The following is a 14,921-nucleotide window of genomic DNA, read 5'->3' as shown; positions in this document are numbered from 1 at the left end:
GTGTGACGTCACAAATGTGTCCAACTGCAGAGGCAGTCAGTCTCTGTTGCTTTACAAACTAAGTGTTGTCATTTGATTATCACGGTGAACAAAGAGGGGTAGGAGATGTGTTGCGGGTTGGTGTTAAATTACACATTTAGATGTTGTGTCCGAACACAAAATTTCAATTTAAGAAAGAATCACATTTGATTCAAAATAAAACGAACTTCCTTTCTTAGACTCAAGGGAAAATATCTGTTAATTTGTTATACCTGGTCACTACTTTTTTAAATAAACTTTATAAATCTGTTAAATGAGAAACAATAAAAAAAAATTTAAAGTACTATATACTACACAAAATACTGGCTATTAGAAAGTCAGACTCATTTAATTTTACAGGATACTTTGTGGACAGTTCATAGTGGTCCGAAATAGATGGGCAGAATGTGACAAATGAAATACCCTAGTTGATGCCAAATGATTAATCAGAGACAATCATATTGTATAAATGTTCTTATAATTTTAATATTGTTATTACATTCAGAAGAACATTTGTTGGAAATAAAACTGGAAGTCACAACAAACCCGATCAAGGCATGTTTATGGGTACTTTAAGTTTTCGAGGAGAGAGAGAGAGAGCACACTTATTAAATATACCGGAAATTAAATATAGCCGAAAACAAATTTGAATGCATTCTGTAGGTTTCCGTGACAATTAACCCCATTTGTAAATGCCATAGGATTAATTATTTTACGTTGTTATTAAATTTTTCTAATCATACTTGCGTTCATTTGTTTTTAATATTTCAATCGTATTACGCTAACGCTCTGATTCACTCATGCATTCATTCATAGTGTGGATGTAGTTTTAGTGGTCACGTGGTTGCGTTTGGCGGGAGTATCGGTGAATGAAAGGGTGTGTTAGACTGGTTTTCTTGAATGTGAGTTTGCGCGCATGTGCACTTTTAGCTTGAAATTCGATCATTCTTTTCATGACACCAACGAAGACAGGCGACTGAAATCTTCTTAGCGTGTCAGCCTGACTAATAATAATCCATATTTCTGTTCTACTTGGTGAGTTATTTTACCTAATTTTATTCAATTTAAATACAACACAATTAAAGGTAAAGGATGACTGCACTTAACGCTGTATTTTGGGCCCCTTTTCGGTCACTACTGTTACGTTTATTCATTTGTTTTTGAGTTTGGTCAATTTATAATAGAAATTTATTGTCATATTGGTTTTAAACTCCGTTGCATTAAAATAAGTCGTTGTTTTCTTACCCTCACTGCTCTGCAAATATCTTGAATTAAATTTAGACTGCCGTTAATTAAAGATAATTAAGATTCAAGAATATGCATGGAGGGTTGATCTAACATTGTATTTGAGTGGACTAAAATTAGATTAGCGGTACCAAAATTGAAAACTCTCTCTCTCTCTCTCTCTCTCTCTCTCTCTCTCTCTCTCTCTCTCTCTCTCTCTCTCTCTCTCTCTTCCACAACATTTTGCTTGATATTTCGATAATCATTAATATTTTGTGCTCAAAGTGGGTTCATCCACTGATATGAAAAAATGTCCAGATTATCTGTCTTGAAACGCCCCCGCTACCGATTCAGGTTTCAATACACATCCAAAAATAGAAAGTCTACGGGGATTTTGCATTGCATCAGCCATTAATAAGCCCGGATAATAACGTTGAAAAAAATGCGCGAGGTATCCCGAGTACATGTACTTCCGAATAGTGAAAAGATGCAAACATTTCCCATTATAAATCTCCGTAAGAAATTTGTTTTCGTTCCTGTGAACTTTTATGAGTGAAAAATGATAATTGTTCAATGAGGATATCTTGGGTATATACCCTTTTATCGATTTCAACTGTATTTCTTTCACAGGTATGTGTATTTTTATTTAAAATCATCAAAGAGTGATGGAAGCAATAATTTGGGACAAACTTTAGCAGAATACCTGCTACCTAACACGTCACGTGACGGGGTCTAGTAATCACAAAGTTACCTGGGGTTAGAAATCACGTCATGAATTATAATATTCAACAGGTCAAAGTTTACAATCGAGAACGCGAACGCAAGAATAAACAGTTTTAGTCTGCTTTACCATTCAAGAAAATGCAATACCCCTACCTATAAAAGCGTTCTTTGTAAATATGAATTTTATATTAAAGTAATTACATGTACATAAAGTTGCAGTCAAGACATTGGCAATTCCTACAAGTAAACAAAATATGCCCACAGCACAATGTACAAAAATCGCACAAATATTCACGCCTCAATGCATACACAGACACATAGCATCGTATTTGAAAGAGGGGGAACTCATCTTAAATAAAAATCTTGACAAGCGAAAAAAACCCTTATCAAAATGATCAAAATCCTAATCCGTGGGTGGAGGGGGGGGGGGGGGGTAGGAAACATGTACCCATATACCTTAAATTTTGCTTTAACTCCTTATTTTCACTTTTATTTTTTTATATTGTCTCAAAAAGGGAGGATGGACTCCGTGCTAATTCACTTTCTAATATGTATATTTTAATAATTAAGAAAAATGTTTGCTGCGACAAAAAGTGGGGAGAGCAGCTCCTCTCCGATCCCCCTAATGTTACGTGCCTGACACAACGTGTTGGATGGCTGCCCAAACAATAAAATTATATTTTTTGCTTATTAGTGTTCAGAAACTGCAATATGAAAACTATTTAGAATTGTATAGTATTGTTTTGAATTGTCAATAAAAAAGTAGTAACAACTTTCAATATTTAGTATATTTCTTATATACAAATTTCTGTGAAAAAAACTCGACATGTATCATCATATAAGTCGCTTTATCAAGCTATCATGTCAAGCTATCATGAATAGCGTAGTAAAGCTTTATAGCTTTTTCAAGCTTTATTGCTATTTATGAACAGCTGATATGAATTAAGGCTTAGCCTAACTATTCAGACAAATATGGACTGGAATATTATTGGCTCATTTTTAAAAATAATTCATAGGGTCTAAGGTATTAATAAATGTGTTGTCACATAACTTGCTTCAAATAACATTTGTAAATCAGTGAATCGAATTTGCGAAAATTTATAGTGTTTGTGATTTTTGTTGAGGATGATAGGACCTGGACCGAATTACTTGGGGGTATATTGAAGGTCATCGTATCCCTTATATCAACAAATGTTTTTTTTTAACAATTTTATAATTGTTAAATATAAAATCCTTCGTTTCAAATCAAGACGCGTTTTTTCCATTTTAGTGCGATATTTAAAAAAGCGAAACTCTTCATTTATGTTGTAAAATCTATCCTCTTGAAATACCATTGATATGCCTTTCGATAATGATATAAGGGACTCAATATGGCGGCAAATTTTGACTGTGTGTTGATGCATGGACCACCTTTTTCAGTAAATGTCGATTATTTTGTGACTTTTATCATAGAAATTTGAATAGAAAGATAGGAATTGATTCAGTAAACCACTGTCTGTCATGATTTTACCGACAAAACTTGAGATACTCATATAATAAACGGTTTAACAGTTTAAGTACTGGGATTGCTGCACAGGAGTCGGCAGTCTCATGGCTGGGTTTTTACTTATTTTGACTCTAGGTATTATTCATTGATAAGATTGCCGACTCCTGTGCATGCTGGGAGTGGAAAAACTAATCTTAATGTGACAAGGCCTGTGAGCTTGTCTAAGTTTTTTGGCCCTGGAGCCTCACAGGCTACGCACGGGTCCGTAGAACATCTGTCAATATTAGAATTATAGTATATTCTATATTGATGCTTGGAGTAACGTAATTTGTGTAGTCATTTTCATGTTTAGTATTTCCTGACTAAGATTTCTTTTATACAGTTTTAGTAACACAAATTTACTTTAATATAATATTGCAATTGTAGTAGTTGGGGCTATATCAGTCTGTATATGGACTGTAGATATCGGCCTGGGTAGCTCAGTTGTAGAGCTCCTGACTAGAGTTGCAGGGGTCCTGGGTTTGATTCCCAGTCCAGCCATGTGTTTTCATTGTATTTATATACTCATTTCTCCTTTCCTACTACAGATGGCGCTGTGGTCTTCCTTGTTCAGGCATATAAATATACATGTAATATATAAGTCCTGACAAGGTGAACTTGTGTTGTGTCTTCGGTGTCAAAGACTATTTAAGGAGGGAGGAAGGTAGTAGTTGGGGCTATATGAACCATGGATATGGCCTGGATCACTCAGTGGTAGAGCTCCTGACTAGAGTTGCAGGGGTCCTGGGTTCGATTCCCAGTCCAGTCATATGTTTTCATTGTATTTATATTTGTATATATAAATTTTATATACTCATTCCTCCTTTCCTACGACACAATCATATACTGTATATTTTATTTAGGGAAGTGATGTGTACTATGAAAAACATTTCTCTGGAGATCATGTGAAGATTTGTCCAAGAAGCCTATTTTCTTCTAATCAGAATTATGGACTGAGAGACATTGTGCTGAATGTTCAAAGGTGTTTAAAACAGGTACAACTTTTCATTTTCAGACATTTTTCTGTTGTAATTTTACAGTTTGTGTAGTAAAATGGGGTTTTACAGTGCTTGTGTATGTTCTCCTCAATACCTTTCAATGCCTGACCTCTGACCCTGGTCAGTCCCTTTACTGGGCGTTTCATGTATGACAGTGCACCCAGCATTACATAAGCAGCCAAACCTAGAGTCCTGTTAGACAGGTACAGTACTACGGTAAATGGTCAAGGTGCCTCTCCAGGTTTCTACCCACCATACTGCAGCTTTCCAAATCCATGGAACACCATTTATTGTACCATGCATTGGTCCAATGCATTAACATTATGCCCTAGTATGCCATGCCGACACAATACATTGTATCAGTTTCATGGTTTGTACTTGACCTGATATGATTTATACATGGACAGTAAATTCCATGTTCAAAGTCCATGTGTCATGAATATATCTTACCGACTTCCTTTGTGTACTGTAAATGACAAGTTGTAAATGAAACCATGAAAAGTAAAGTTAACATTATAAAGTTTTACAATAGAGTTACAAATTTCCTACTGGGTACAAAGCCTGATATCAACCAAATGCAATACCTATAAACCATATGCAGTATTGGTTATCAGACCTGGCCCTGGGGCCACAAAACTTATATGAGCTCACTTTTGATTGTTCCATTTGTAAAAGTGAGACTTGGATCAAAAGTGAGCTCATCCAAGTTACAGGGTGGTTATGTACCGATTACCGGTACTAGAAATGTGAGTGTAGATGTGAGTTATGTTCTTGCTGTTGCAGTTACTGATACATATACAGTTTGTAACTCAGGAGCTGTATGATAATTTCAGTAAAAAAAATATAACATCAATTACACTACTGATAAGATTCAGGATACTTAAATTTTATTTACTTTTTCAGTTGTTGAAGAACAGGACCATATAGAACCAGGGTCATGTCAAAACTATATATAAATGAAGTAGTCATCATTTGTCGGATCTATACTGTCTATTATTTATAACTAAATATAAATTAATAGTATATATATCTTCAATTTATACTGCATCTATAAATCATGTCATTTAGCTATAAAACATGGCAATTAGAGAGGGTCAATAGCAGTATTCGTCAGGAAAGAGGTGAAGATTATGTGGACTATGTGAGGAGGAATACATCAACAAGAAGATTAGTTGATCCAGAGAGACTTGTGCATGGTTTGGCCAATCTTAATGATGGAACATCTCACAGAAGAATCTGCAACCTTATTCTTCATCAGTATGAACTGGCGAGAGATGTGGGTGATTGGAGATGGATCGAGGCCCTCAGAAGGGAGTGCAGTACTATTCTGTGTTCAGCGAGATGGGTGGATGACCACCTGCCATCACTGGTTCATGAAGCTCATTCACAGAAAAGAGTACGCTGGTCAGTCACTGCATCTTCTGACACTTCAGCTTCGATGTGTGTGGACATTCATCTCCGTTCTAACCTAGACTTGCAGTTTGAGCGAGAAAACACTGTTGATGGCAAACACCAAACTCCATATGTTACCCCAGTGATGGAGGCCTCTGCATACAGACATGGTTTTTCCAAAGAACGTCCTGTGTCAACCAGAGAAGATCCATACCTGACCAAGAACTTTCATTATGACAAGACTAAGCCAAAGACAATTACGAGTGCTCATACTGTGGAAGCAAATGAAGGCAGTATGGAGATCCCTTCTAAACGAGTACGTCTCGACTGTGATTATCAAGAACTGACCCAAGAGGTGAAGCTGCAGTTTCCATCATCTTTCCAGAGATGTCCGTTTCTAGGATGTGATGTTAGGGAAAAGAAGATCAAACGGCACGCGCAGAGTAAACACCTTCCAAGGATTTTTAATGATATAAAACCAATACGATCATTGGACGATAAATCTTTATGCCAACTCCAGATGTCTGCGTTGTCATCTCTGGTGAAGAGTGCATTGGGACCAGATGCTGATTTACTAACAGCGGTTGACTACTTGAATTGTTCCAATATTATTCCATCAAACGCAGTTGTTCATGTTGACACTGCTTCATCCATGCACAGACTCTGTTCGTACCAAGGATGGACGGAACCTTCGGAGGGTTTCAGGTTGTCGCCAATCAACTCTCCTGCTGTTCTTGTCCATTGGAGATGTTTGGTTGCTTTGATGTCTTTTTTGCAGCCCATGCAATGTGAAGAATTTCGTGTCCATGGGCATGTTATTAGCGACATGCGGTCTGTTACCAATACTTCAGACATTGGTGGGTCCGTTGTGAATACATTGACAGAGGATAAGTATAAAGTTGTTGATGTTCATTATGGTTCTGACTTTGAAATTCCTCATCAATCTGCACCTCATGTAGTAAGTCATTCAAAAACCAATGCCCTTGAAGTACAAGAGTCATCTACCTCAAATGTGAATGAAGCCTTTGATAGCCATTTTCATTTGGACCACACTTGTGCAAGGATATGGGGGCATTATTCACCTTCTGGAAATACGATGGAGGATCTACACTCGGTTATCAATCAGAGCAGTTTCCAGCCAATGTTGAAAGTTAATATTGTAGGAGGTGTTATCAACTACAGTGAGCCTTCAGCACACCCTGAATTCATTCAAGCTGGAGGATCTTGGGGGATAGCTCTTGGTGTACACCCTAAACATGTTAGCGAGCTCACAGCAGAAAAACTCCTTCGTCTGAAGAATTTACTGCATCATCCCAGTGTAGTGGGTTTAGGTGAAACTGGATTGGATAGGACTGTTCCTGTAAAGCTGTGGAGACAGCAGGAAAAAGTTTTTCGCCAAGTTCTTTCCCTTGTAAGTCAAAACAAGGTATTGATTCTCCATCTCCGAGGAACTCCAGCAGACCGAATAGGAATAGACGTGCATGCACGGTGTATGCAGATTCTGAAGAAATTTTGTGGATACACTCAGCCAATTCATGTCCACTGCTTTACGGGAGATACTGAATTGGTCACGGAATGGATGAGCAACTTCTCTAACGTGTATTTTGGTTTCACTGGTGCTGTGGAGAACTTTAGTTCTGATCAAGTTGCAGGCCTACAATCTGTCCCTTTAAACCGGATTCTTTTAGAAACCGATTCCCCTTCCATGCGACCAGGAGGAGGGAACATCAACACTCCGGCTTTCATTGGGGATGTTGCGAGCCTCGTAGCATCAAAGCTACAGATTCCAGAACATCGCCTATTGAAAGAGACTGTTCAAAATGGTCATCGATTATATGGCTGTTAGAATATGAATGTCTCTGCAGAATTTAAGTCTGGATAATTTCCGACAAAATTCATGCAGAATATCTCTTGTATATAATTACCACAGTATAGGTCTGAGTGTTGTTTCGACCAAGTAACTTGTATAAATTCTTTAATATCAACTGTACATGTATATTGAACAATTCTTCGTAAATCTTTACATCATTAAATCTTTATAGTCATTAAAATGAAATGGAAAGGAATGAAGTAAACTAGGGTTTCACACTGTTCATATGTTTCCTCAATACCTCTCTATGCCTGACCTCTGACCCTGGTCTACCCCTCACTGGGCATGTAATGTGGTGTCCACTAGAACAGCAGCAGTTCAGACCCCAGCATCCCTGATGTCCAGACATATTACATACCTATGTTTATCCATGTGTGCATACATTTACATGAATATATTTGCTGGAACCCCTTTTCTTTCTGAGGTAGGATACCAGCTCTGCATGTATATTTAATATCATGAGTACCTTGTTTTCGTAAACTTGGTTGCACAACATTCATGTTCTGTAGAGTATAGGGTTTACATGTATAGAATATGTGTATGTATAGATGCGCTTCTTTGTTTGCATGAATGGGTTTGAAGATAAAAGGATTTTGCCTTAAAGTCGGTTTTTGTAAAGTTTTGAATAGATATACCGGTAATTTATGATAAATCTGTATAGACAACTTATTTCAGAAACACATTCATAATTATTTACCAAGCATATTATCTTAACATTAAATTTGTATTAATGATGGTAATTATTTATGCTCCTTTTTTTTATTTCTAGCATATTTGATAAGAATAGCAAAGTATGTTAATTAACGGTGGTTTAAATTGTGTTTTTTAGGATCAGAAAGTTGTTGTGGATGATGACAATGGTACATTTGCGAAAAGATCTTCCTATCTCAAACTTATCCAGAAAAAGGTACTGTGTGTTGAGTTATCTATATTATTACTGATAATTTGAGTTATACATTCATTTCTACTAACTTATTTTAAACAAGTTTGATATTCATTTAGAGCAAAATGAAAAAAAGTACTAATATGTTATATTATTACATTCCTATTTCTTCAGAATCTCCTATTCATTGATTTCATTCCATTGCATTTCTCAAAATGTAGGATAAGAACCAAGATGTGTACCAAAATTTGGCAATACAGTTCCATAGTGGGTTAAATGAGTATGCTGTGACATACTCCAGCAATGTCGTAAAATTTAGTCACAGGGTGTCAAGTACCTTAAAGCCAATGTATGAATGATTTTCATTTCCAGTTCCCAGAGAAGACCATAGCTCTGGTCAGTGTTCAGCCTAAATATGGCCAGTCCCAGGTGTTGTGGAACCAGGAAGTTTGTCTTAACGAGGAGGATGTGACAGTTAGTTACGCAGATATCACATCCTGGTTTGATCCCAAAACAGGCAAAGTGGCCTACAATTCAAGCAAGTTTATATTCATGTAAACAAATACCTGTAATAACGTCAGTCGTTTATTGCCATGTTCTGCTAATTGCATCTTTTTTATTGAAATTGATATTTTGTCTTGTGTAAATAAATTAATATATTAAAAGGCTTGTTTTACATTCATAGTTCATACCATTGGTATACACGTAGCCTCACAAGGAGGGATTTTATAGTTCATACCATTGGTATACATGTAGCCTCACAAGGAGGGATTTTATAGTTCATACCATTGGTATACATGTAGCCTCACAAGGAGGGATTTTATAGTTCATACCATTGGTATACATGTAGCCTCACAAGGAGGGATTTTATAGTTCATACCATTGGTATACATGTAGCCTCACAAGGAGGGATTTTATAGTTCATACCATTGGTATACATGTAGCCTCACAAGGAGGGATTTTATATTTGCATTGTGATTTTGACTGCTGTTTAATTACGTATAAATTATAGATGAGGAACCTGATGAAGAGGAAGGATATAAACTATTTCATCATGAAGCACATCTTGAGAACTTTTCAGCCTTCAAGGTATGGAAATAAATTACATGTATCCATTCTAAAGCCTCTTTCTATGACTGTAGTACATGTACATCCCACCCTTGGTCGTGGGGTGTTTTTTTGTTCTTCGATTTTTTTTATATGAAATTTGAATCTTTTTTTCCCTCAAAACCTTACATGAAGCCTAGAAATAAAAACTAAACAATTTTGAATATGAATTGAAGAGAAAATATTGCCAACAAGACTTTACAAATGTAACATCTATAATTATCTGGAGTTATCTTCCTTGTTTCAGTTTGATATTCCAGGTCTGTTGATACAAATAGAGAGTATCTACACAAAGTCTGAAAATGGACTTAGCCTGAGACATGGGATTAAGGATATTTGTGTTCACTGGAATGAACAGAACCCCATAGGAAGAATCATCTTCGTTCAGTTCGGTAGTTATACTTTCAGAGAATTAAGGCAGTATGAGCTGTTATTTATAAATAATCAATTTTACAATAACTTAAGTATTTTCCTTTAGAATAAGGATATTATAATTACAATAAATGTAATTTAAAGATCACAGATTTAATGTTATATTGATGGAAAACAAGATTTTCATAGTTTTAAACGGAAGGCTTGAGCAAAAGTGATTAGTCATATTTTTCTGTTTGTCATGGTGCATGTCCATGATTTATTCAGCAGGTTTTGCTGAAAGAGATAAAACTATAGTTTTATAGATTTGTTCACTGACAGTATGTGCAACATTTTCTTGTGCATAGTATCGTACATGAAATCATATACTTTTACATAATGTGAGCTTGTTCATCTCTTTTGATAAATAAATATATTTTTAGGAAACAGCGAACCATTGGATGAGATCAGACTTTTACTGACAAAGTTAGCAAAACAGGTAAGGTGAGAATATGCTAAGTTTGCTTAGACTAATAATTTACAGCTATCTTTTTTGTTTACCAGAGGTAAAATTTTAGAGGTAACCCCAGTCCTATGATGAGGAGAAAAAATATACTGCAGTTAAAAGATGAATGTATAATATATGTATCATTTGATCTCTTACAATATTAAAAGAAGGTATAAACTATAAAAATACATATACTACTTGACGCTTTACTATAAACTCATAAGTTTGTCTATAGTACATCACATTGATACTATTCTTTTTGGGTTTCATCTATCACTATAATCTTGATTTTTACATAAGGCAATGATATGAACAGTTTCAGGAGAACATTTGATTTTGATTTTGATTTTGTAGCTGGATTTCCCATTTTACCTGTTCCACATCTCAGAGCAGACTGCTGCCACTCCTTATTCGGAACCTCCCAATCCAGGAATTCTTGCATTTCTACAGAAGAGACACTGTCTGTTTCTGCACTGCACAGTAAGTGGTTTAATGTTGAGAGATGTTAACAGTAGGTAATCCATTGATAGACAGTATCTATAGGTTTACTATTGATAGCGGTACCATGTACTTTCAATAGGTTTTCTTACTGCCCACTCTATTCAATTTACATGAATGAAATGAAAAATTGTTTTAACCTGAAGGATTTTGTTTGATATTTTGTTCTTGAACTTCTGCTTTTTTCCAGAAAACCTTGTACATCTACCAGACTCAGAATCACATGAAGATGGCTCAAGCTGCTGGTGTCAACTGTGTTAAGGTCAGATGTTTTCTCTAGCTTTTCTAGCTTTGTTAAATAAGATGTTTTCTCTAGTTGTGTTTAATAAGATGCTTACTTTAGCTGTGTTAAATACAATGTGTTCTCTAGCTGTGTTAAATAAGATGTTTTCTCTGGCTGTGTTAAATAGGATGTTTTCTCTAATCCCTACCTGTGTTAAATAAAATGTTTTCTCTGGCTGTGTTAAATAAGATGTTTTCTCTAATCCCTACCTGTGTTAAATAAGATGTTTTCTCTGGCTGTCTTAAATAAGATGTTTTCTCTAATCCCTAGCTGTGTTAAATTAGATGTTTTTCTGGCTGTGTGAAATAATATGTTTTCTCTAATCCCTAGCTGTGTTAAATAAGATGTTTTCTCTGGCTGTGCTAAATAAGATGTTTTCTCTAATCCCTAGGTGTGTTAAATAAGATGTTTTCTCTAGCTGTATTAAATAGGGTGTTTCCTCTGGCTGTGTTAAATAAGATGTTTTATCTAATCCCTACCTGTGTTAAATAAGATGTTTTCTCTGGCTGTGTTAAATAAGATGTTTTCTCTAATCCCTACCTGTGTTAAATAAGATGTTTTCTCTGGCTGTGTTAAATAAGATGTTTTCTCTAATCCCTAGCTGTGTTAAATAAGATGTTTTTCTGGCTGTGTGAAATAAGATGTTTTCTCTAATCCCTAGCTGTGTTAAATAAGATGTTTTCTCTGGCTGTGCTAAATAAGATGTTTTCTCTAATCCCTAGGTGTGTTAAATAAGATGTTTTCTCAAGCTGTGTTAAATAGGGTGTTTTCTCTGGCTGTGTTAAATAAGATGTTTTATCTAATCCCTACCTGTGTTAAATAAGATGTTTTCTCTGGCTGTGTTAAATAAGATGTTTTCTCTAGCTTTGTTAAATAAGATGTTTTCTCTAGCTGTGTTAAATACGATGTTTTCTCTAATCCTTAGCTTTGTTAATAAGATGTTTTCTCTAACACTGTTAAATTCTTGAAAAAAAAATTACAATTTTAAAATCTATATCATTAAAAAGATGCTTTGTCTTAAACAACAAGAATGTTTTCGGTGAAAATAAATGTATTTAAAATAATTACAGATCACACAGATTCTACATAACACAGCATTGGTACGTATAAGAATTTTTTCTGATTTACTGAATCTTTAAAAAAAGAAATACCACTTATATGTTGCTTTGAACTGGTCTCTTTCGATAGTTGAGTAAAACATCACAGTACATTAATTTTGTTCTGACCTTAGGTCAATGGCAGTCATGTGATCACACGATCACCCATCCCGGATTTCCTCAGAACCATGGAGATTTTACCAAAGTACCAGACACCTTCTAGGATCCCCAGTCTGCCTTGTGTTACACAGGACAGAGATTGGTTGAACAGTTACATGAGATGTGAGCTTCCCCAAGGAAGGCAGGAATTCATTTTTGCCCAAGATATTGATACTGTTTTGAGGTATGCCAAAGTCATATTGCACATACTGGTATAGATGTAAATATAAAATTGTAAAGTTTCAGGTACCAGAGAACTGTATTATATAATTGTTTTAGCTACCAAGAGCTTTATCAGAGTTGTGTAACCAAACTGACAAAGCCCGAATGTATCTACACTCAAAGCAGAGGTGGAGAGGAGGAGCACAAGGTAGACAATAACACATCACTGAATAGCTCAACCAGGAAGCTGCCATCTTGGATGTTGGGAAAGGAAGAGGCCACGCCAACCAAACTGTCACTAGACAGGACTGATAGTTCCAGCTCTACAGATGGACTCGGCAGGTACACACAGAGGGTTTACTGAAACAATGTATTGATGGAAAGGGGAGGGCCATAGGCCACACAATTTAGTTTTCTATTCATACAGACCAGAAGATAGAAAAATCTTATATTTTTGTGTAGAAAAGTGTTTTTTAAGATGTACTGGTACATGTGTTTGAATATTTTTGTACTGGTATATTTAATGATACATTGTTACAGATGGAATTTTTTATTTTAAGAATGATGAAATCAAATTTTAAGATTTAACTAGTACATGATGCAAGACATGAAGCTAATAGATTAATTTTTTTAAGGCAAACAATTTATGTAATGAATGAGGAAGAACTACTAGAAGTTGCTAAAGATGTTTTGAAGCAGGTAAAAATATCCTAAATAATAGCATAGTTTTATATATTCAATTACTGGAAATTGTGAACCCCAGTATTCTGTTGTCATCAAAATATATTAGTTTAATACTTGATATTAAACATACAAATTACAGGCAGGAAAGAACTCAGTTCTGAGAAATGTTTGTGCAGAGTCTGACCTTGACAATAAAACATGGAATAAAAATGGTCGAAATAAGACTGAGCCTAAATCCTACAAGAACCAGAATCTCAATGTAAAAGGGAAAACTAAAAAATCGGCCTTTGAAGAGCAGGATAGTGATCAGCCTGGCCCAAGTGGATGGAAGCCTAGGGGTGGATCAGGGTTGAAGCCCATTGATAAATCAGAGTTGGACAGACCACAGCAAAGGAGGAGGGGTGCTGGCAGCAAGTGTGCCTTACTGGACGACCTGATGGGGGAGACAGGGGTTAGAAAGGCCAGCCCTCGCAAAACTAGGTAAGGGTAAAGATATTCATCTGTTGCCCAAGTGGGTATATATTTTTTTGATTCCCAGGCTAAACATATTGTATAGTTTTAAAAATAATGACTATTTGTTGTTGTGTTTGTATTTCATGAAGAGCCCTGAAACTAGCTTTAATAATTTTTTTAAAATATTTAATCTTTACCTCTAGATATCAACCTAAGATTAAAGAGGAAGAGAAGGAAAGCCAGATGTCACCATCAGCTTCAAAATTCAAACCCACAAATAACAGAGGTGTCAAAAAAACTCTTGACTATTTGGAAAAGGGTGATGATCAATCCACATCAATTGAATTAAAAACCAGGAGTGGTGCTTCAAAAGAGACAGCGTTAAGGGACCTAAGTGAGATATGTGTAAGAGGCAGCTCAGAGGAATTTCTCCCAGATTCCCTTGAACCTTTTCATTCTGATTTGTTTCCAAGCACACGTGTTAGTTCAAACAAAACTAGAAGAAGGACAGTTGGATTTAAGCACTCTGAAAAATCACCACGGACGGTGAATCTGCCGGTCAAAGACTCAAAAAAGAGGACTTCCGACTCTGATGAAAGACACACACGTAAAGTTAGAAACACAGGTGTGAAAAGTGAGCAGATCCCATCAAATAAACCCGACTTGTCTGTTTTAGATGAGATATTTTTCTGAATAAAATCTTTTTTAATATTTACCAAAGTTTGCATTTTCAATTTTCAATTAAAATTTAGGTTGCTATGGAGAAATTTCTTTTATATAAAATAAGTTAAGATTAATAAAAGTATGTTAAACATTGTTTATGTCGACCAGAACGTTTCCCAGAAGGGAAAGCAACTTCTTCTGTATTTGGAATTTACTACAACTGAACTGAAATACGACATCAGTCCGTGCATTTCATGTTTTCATTGTAGATAAAAGCTATGATCAACCATAAAATAATACACACATAGGATACTTCTATATCA

At 35.6% G+C, this 14,921-nt stretch overlaps 1 protein-coding gene across 3 annotated transcripts; it reads left to right on the top strand.

Moving 5' to 3' along the window:
• The first annotated feature begins 965 nt into the window (after positions 1–965).
• LOC128181633 (uncharacterized) lies at positions 966–14,649 on the top strand. 3 transcript variants are annotated; one of them, XM_052850105.1, is made up of 15 exons: positions 3,330–3,383; positions 4,354–4,485; positions 8,580–8,657; positions 9,006–9,171; positions 9,646–9,722; positions 9,988–10,132; positions 10,535–10,590; positions 10,954–11,079; positions 11,288–11,359; positions 12,451–12,480; positions 12,612–12,820; positions 12,916–13,140; positions 13,434–13,497; positions 13,622–13,962; positions 14,139–14,649. In XM_052850105.1, exons 1-15 carry the CDS (start codon positions 3,336–3,338, stop codon positions 14,626–14,628), a joined length of 2,259 nt encoding a protein of 752 aa, XP_052706065.1. In that variant the 5' UTR covers positions 3,330–3,335; the 3' UTR covers positions 14,629–14,649. The 3 variants fall into 3 exon arrangements, 2 of the variants coding, with proteins under 2 accessions (XP_052706065.1, XP_052706066.1); XM_052850106.1 differs by lacking the exons at positions 3,330–3,383; positions 4,354–4,485 and adding an exon at positions 7,722–8,174; XR_008243340.1 differs by lacking the exons at positions 3,330–3,383; positions 9,646–9,722; positions 9,988–10,132; ... (7 more) ...; positions 13,622–13,962; positions 14,139–14,649 and adding exons at positions 966–1,053; positions 5,392–8,174 and having other exon boundaries at positions 9,006–9,065.
• Positions 14,650–14,921: the final 272 nt, after the last annotated feature.

Source organism: Crassostrea angulata, chromosome 4 (genome assembly GCF_025612915.1).
Source record: "Crassostrea angulata isolate pt1a10 chromosome 4, ASM2561291v2, whole genome shotgun sequence".
Lineage (NCBI taxonomy): Eukaryota > Metazoa > Mollusca > Bivalvia > Ostreida > Ostreidae > Magallana > Magallana angulata.
Note: the sequence above shows the minus strand (reverse complement) of the source record. Positions and strands in the feature narration are given on the sequence as shown.